This window comes from Chaetura pelagica, unplaced genomic scaffold (genome assembly GCF_000747805.2).
Source record: "Chaetura pelagica isolate M959 unplaced genomic scaffold, ChaPel_1.0 scaffold800, whole genome shotgun sequence".
In the NCBI taxonomy this organism is placed as follows: Eukaryota; Metazoa; Chordata; class Aves; order Apodiformes; family Apodidae; genus Chaetura; species Chaetura pelagica.
Genome location: NW_009951909.1, coordinates 46,597 through 52,798, shown reverse-complemented (window position 1 = coordinate 52,798; position 6,202 = coordinate 46,597). Strand labels below are relative to the sequence as shown.

General features: G+C 42.3%; 1 protein-coding gene across 1 annotated transcript in view; it reads left to right on the top strand.

The window, feature by feature from the left end:
• Nucleotides 1-6,202, top strand: part of LOC104385546 (microtubule-associated protein 1B-like) — a 79,721-nt gene that overhangs the window by 44,434 nt on the left and 29,085 nt on the right. Inside the window, exons 2-3 of the mRNA XM_009994017.1 lie at nucleotides 2,420-2,502; nucleotides 3,259-3,399. Of these exons, the coding sequence (XP_009992319.1) occupies nucleotides 3,268-3,399 (132 nt within the window). The 5' untranslated portion in view covers nucleotides 2,420-2,502; nucleotides 3,259-3,267. The remainder of the gene's footprint in view (nucleotides 1-2,419; nucleotides 2,503-3,258; nucleotides 3,400-6,202) is intronic.

The following is a 6,202-nucleotide window of genomic DNA, read 5'->3' as shown; positions in this document are numbered from 1 at the left end:
CCTTCCTAGGAAGGGAGAGGGGTTAATAGAGAGCATCTGTCATTTGTTTAATTGGTGGCCCAGTGTTAAACCATGACACCAGTGCTGCCCACCATGGCTAACAAGCACAATTTGTGATACAAGCAAAAGAGCCCAGAGATGTCCCTGCTTATCACCACCAGCACTGTCCTGCACAGCACACACATGCTCCCCATCACACACTGGGAGCATTCTCAAGCCAGACAGCACCCCATGCAGACCACAGGTCCACGACTGCACCAAATTAACCAGGTGAAATCTGGGACCCACTCTGCCAAAACTCACCGTTCAGTCTTCTACTAATAGTAATTAACACTGGGACACTGTGAGAAATTCCCTATCGGGATGGTTGAACACTTGCCATGGTGCCCTGCTTCATCTTTCTCCTGCTTACAAAAACTGCTTACTTGCTATAAGTAAGGTTAGGCAACAAGAGTGAACAGACACACAAAATACAGCTAGCTTCTGAATTAATAACATCTGGGCAATATTGGAACAGCCTCATAGTCCACTGGCATTCATACTTAGTAGTTACTCTGTTCTCTGTATTTGATAGTGATCTGATTGGGAGTGGATGCCAGGAAAACACAACAGGAGTCTTGATTGTTTTTTTCCTACAGTAATTAGCAAGTTCTTATCAGCATCTCTTTCTGTAAGAACTGCACTGAGATTACTTAGAAGCCGTACTGTCATTCAGAAATTCAGACTGGTAATTAGTCCAAAAATCAGAAGGGCAGTCCTTTCTGAGCAAACAGTAATATTAATCAATTAAAATAATCAATTGTGCTTAAAAGGATGCATGAGGGACACTGAACAAGTCACTTATTTGCCAAATTAGAAAAAGTGCCCTGTAAAGAGGAGGACAAGAATAGCAATGGTGAAAAGAGCTCTGCATTCCTGAAATTACTCCAGGAGCCCAGTCTGGGACTTTTCCAGGGCCTGCTCTGCAGCCTCAGTGGTGACATGAGTGTTATTGAGCGGTGGGGGGGACACCGCAATGGTGGTTTAGTGTATATTTGTATATATTTAATTATTTTCTTTTTAATCATTATTGTTTTCATTAAAGCTGTGTAGTTTAGTTTCCAACCCACAAGTCTCTCTCCCTTATTCTCTCTCCTTTCCCTATAGGGGAAGGGAGAGGGGTTAATAGAGAACATCTGTCAGTCATTTAATTGCCCGCCCAGTCTTAAACCATGACACAATGTTGTGTTTGAGAAGTGCAACCATTTTCTTCGATGTTTCTGGGTATACATACAGGAAAGGCCTGGTATATTTTAATTCCTACTCAGGACAACATCCTGTTTATGGGTATTCACATACAGTCACATCTTAAAAGCTTGAGTTCCCACTGCCTTTACATCCATGGTAAACAAGAGGTAGATGACTAAAAAATATTACCAGTGAAGGATTTAATATATGTGAATATATAGGGTGTTTGGAACAGAGGTGGGAAAAGAAGAGAGGAGGGATTTTACACTCTGTTTCTATGCATCCATGCACTAAAGGTCAAGGCATGGGCACGTCAGGCACTTTTTTACATTTAATTAATCTGGTAGAAGAAAATATGCCTTTAGCAAAAATGCTCCCCAAAGGAGGGTTGCTGGTGTGACCCCTTTCTCCCCTTTTGTTTTTGGAGCATAAAATGTTTTTCAGAATCAAGCAGTGGCCTTGGTTCTGCATACCATTCTATAGCAGTAACTATAAACATCGAGTTTTATCAATCCTGGAAGCCGACACTGACTGAAAAACATGCCGTTAATTTCAGCAAGTGTAGGTACTTAGAAGGGACTTAACTGAAAAGTAAAATCACCATGAAGAAAATTGGTTCTATCTTGGCTCAAACCAGGATAGCTGCCATATGGCCTAAGTATTCACTTTGCTTCTTGCAGGGGAAATTTGCAGCCCATGCTGACTTTCCTCCTGCTGTGGCTAAGCTACCAATAGTTCCCGGAAAAGTTAATTTAAAAACACCTAGGTATGTTACAGGACTGTGTAATCTCAGCTGTATCTGTGATGTAGATACATCAATGAAAATCCAGGGCTAGATGGTCAGCTGGTGATGGTTACTCCAGTCCCTGATCCACATTAGCTCAGTTTGACCAAGGTGAATAACAGGGACTCCTCTTGCCAGGGTGAAGGGACAGGCCCCAGAGCTGTTGCCAGTTTGTTTTCATTACCTTGAATTTTCTGGAGTGTTGTTTCTGGCCCATAGGACCACATGCCATGGGTATTTCCAAAGACATGAGCCAGCACAGTAGTTGCCGTGGCTGGTGTGTGTTGCCCTGGGTAACCAGAGGGCTGTCGCACAGTGGAACATATAACTAGCTCAGGGAAAGCACTGTTTTAAACCATGCTTATTGAATTTAATGTATTTTCTTTTTTTTAATCTCTGTGCTTGCAGGTCAAAAGATTCTTCACCACAAAAGTGATGTCTTAGAAACTGTAGTCCTGATCAATCCCTCAGATGAAGCAGTTAGCACTGAGGTAAGTCAGTCAGAAATACTTCACTGGATGTGTCATAAAAGCTCCATTAAGTGGACAGGTTGAGAGCAGCTCCTAACTGGACAAAAGGACATGTTAGGAGCAAATATAATCAAAGACATCAGCCATCCCTTGATTTTCTTCCTGGTTTCCTGAACTCCTAATAATGTGCCAGAGGTATAGGACAGAAACACACCACTTATCCCAACACACATTTCATCATAACACACCAAATTCCCTTCTTGATCGCAGAATCACAGAATCTTAGGGGCTGGAAGGGACCTCAAAAGATCATCTAGTCCAACCCCCCTGCCAGGCAGAGTCACCTAGAGTACATCACACAGGAACACATCCAGGTGGGTTTTGAATGTCTCCAGCGAAGGAGACTCCACAACCTCTCTGGGCAGCCTGTCCCAGGGCTCTGTCACTCTCACAGTAAAGAAGTTTTTTCTGATATTTACATGAAACCTCCTATGCTCCAGTTTGCACCTATTGCCCCTTGTCCTGTCACTGGACATCACTGAAAAAAGCCTGGCTCTATCCTCCAGACACTCGCCCTTAACATATTTGTAAACATTGATGAGGTCACCCCTCAGTCTCCTCTTGTAAACAGCACTATAACTTGAAAATGTTTCAACAGTTCTGGGACACTAGTGCAAAATATGTTTTAAATTAGACGAGGTAAACTGTATGTTCTCAGAGGAATGTACAAACACGTGGTAACTCCCATTATTGTTGTGTTTCTCTCCTTCACTCTAGGTGCGCTTAATGATCACAGATGCTGCAAGACACAAGCTCCTTGTACTAACTGGACAATGCTTTGAAAACACAGGAGAACTCATTCTTCAGTCAGGGACCTTCTCCTTCCAGAACTTCATTGAGATCTTCACGGATCAAGAGGTGTGTTCAGAAAAGTGTCTTCCATAAATATATAGCCTCTTCTGTAGGCTTGCTTTCAAGACATTCATTTAATTTACTTTAGTTTTTATGTTAATTACTTAACAAAGGTATTCCATTTTAATTTTGGGAATTAAATTGTAACTTCAAGAAACAGAAAACCAAGGAACATTTTGACAATGGAAGGAGATAGCGTTGTGTTTAAAAGATACAGCTTGTTCATCTAAGGTGCACATGCAAAGCACTCAAATTGAATTTGACACCAGCTTCTTGCCTGGTGGCAACTAAGTAATAGGTGACATGAAATAAGACAGAGGCTATCTATTTGCATGGCTGTAGCTTTTTGCACCACTTACCTGCTTGGCTTCTTTACTGTAATGTTTAAAATTTTGTTAGTGAAATCTGTACATCTTGTGATTTTTACGTACCAAAAATATAAGTATGAAGTATACCAATATTTAATGCTATTTCTTTCACAACTTATTATTTTGCTGTCTTGCTTAATCTACTGTGTCTGAAAGCTCCCATAGGACAGGAAGCCATAGTAAACAAGATGTCACACTTAATTTGGCTGCTGAGTAAAACATATATTTAAATAAACTATATGACTGTATTCCTAGATATTTAGTTTCCAAAATTAATTAGGAGCATTTCAGTGGAGTGAGATTTGAAAGTTCAGCATTGAAAAAGCAAAGTTTGCATGAGCTCTAGAGTGACTTTATTATATCCATTTGATCCTTTTCTCAAAGCCTCTTTGTTGAACATATGGTTGTAAGATTGGGGAAAAAACTGTAATCCTGCTCTCTGAAATGTGCATGACATCTAAAAGTCACTGTCAATTTGCAGTTACTTTTCTATGAAATTGCAAACCCAAGATCCTTGAATCACTAGCTAATTAGTGACACACAATTACTTTCTGACTACATACAAAACTAGGGGTAAATACTACCATTACAGTTAGGAAGCCAAACCCTTGGCTGGAAAGTGGAGCAGTGGTGGCTGGCTATGAGTTACAGCCATTGAGGGATTGTCGCAGTGGTGGGCAGGGTCTAGGACAACTCTCTGCAGCCAACTCTCTGCTGGACAACTCAACACCGGGACATCTCTGCGCTGGGACAGCCCTCTACAGGGACAACTCTCTACAGTTCAGCAGATGACATAGGGCTGTGCTGCTCCTTATTTGTCAATCATGTTGATCTCTATTCCATGTTGGTCTCTGAGTAAAGCTCACTTGGCTTGTCTCTGCTGCTGGCAGCATGCTCACCAACCAGCAAAAACGGCTGTTTTAAAATGTTAGCTTCCAGCTTATTGTCTATGAAATCTTGGGCTCCCACTGCTTCTAAAAGATTTCACAAAAGCGAAGAAAGATCATATTTGCCATACTGCAGTCTGTGCATGTGACATTTTTTAAATGGGAAATTTTTAGGTGGTCTACAAATTGGAAAAAAGGTTAGAAAACATTTCAGTCTTTAATAATACTGACAGACCTTGGGCTTCCCAATCCTCTGAGTTTGGAGGACCACAAGCGCAGGAACAGTGATTTTCCATTTGTGGACACTGAAATTGTAAAGGATTGGCTGTATCAGTTGAATGTTCATAAGTCCATGGTGCCTGATGAGATTCATCCCACCGTACTCGGGAAGTTAGTGGAGGTTATGACAGGACCCCTTTCGATGATCTACCAAATGTCTTTGGAGCCTGGGAAGGTCCCTGCTGACTGGAAACTAGCCAATGTTATTCCAATTTGCAAGAGTGTGAGGGAAGACCCAAGAAACTACAGCTCTATTAGTCTAACCTCTGTACCTGGAAAAATTATGAAGAAGATCATATTGGATACTATTGAAAGACATAAAGAACAATGCAATCATCAGGCACAGTCAACATGGGTTCACAAAGGGAAAGTCCCATCTAACTCATTTGATATCGTTCTATGATAAGGTCACCTGCCCAGTGGATGAAAGGAAGGTGGTGGATGGAGTTTTTCTGGATTTGAGTAAGGCTTTTGATACTGTCTGTCTCCGTTTTATGATCAGGGCGAACCAAAACACAGAACAGAATTGCTCTCTATTACTCCTCCCCATCCTCCCAGGGGAAGATAAAAGGGGAATAAGGAAGACAGACTTCAAGGTTGGAACTTGAAACTAGAACAGGTTTAATACAACAGGGAAGGGATAGTAACACGTGGGATAATAATGAAAAATATACAAATATATACAAAAACCCCATTTCAATGGTCTCTGATATGTGTCCAAAAGTCCTTCATAGCAGAGCCAAATCGGGAAAAGGGGCCAGGGCTCCTCCCAGCAATTGATCAATTCAGATCCTGCAGAGCATGTGGCAAGCTGAAGACAAAGAACACGAGCCTCACCCCAAGATGTCCACCAGATGAGTGAAGGGAGAAAGGAAGCTGGAAGGTGGAAGGGACTTCTCCACCCCTCTGGCTTTTATAGGGTATGGCAGGAAATGGGAGGGAATACTGACCCCTCTCTGTTCTGCCCCCTGGATCCCTTGGGGATCCTAAACAACACCCACTGTCGCGGGCTGGTACCGGGGGCCTACCGGCTGTCAGGATGTTTCCGCGACTTCCCCCCTCAATGTGGAGAGGTTTGTGAATGAGCCTGAGCGTTCACACGTGGCGTTCACCTCTCTCAGAGGAACGGCCGCTGCGGGACCGTATCTTAGAGGGTAGACTAAAGTACCCTCCCACCACGCTCACAAATTGTTACTGAGACCAATGTTTAGTTTGCAAATTAATCAGTTTATTAAGGGTCAATACAAACTAAGGGATCAAGGTTCAGGAGAGGTT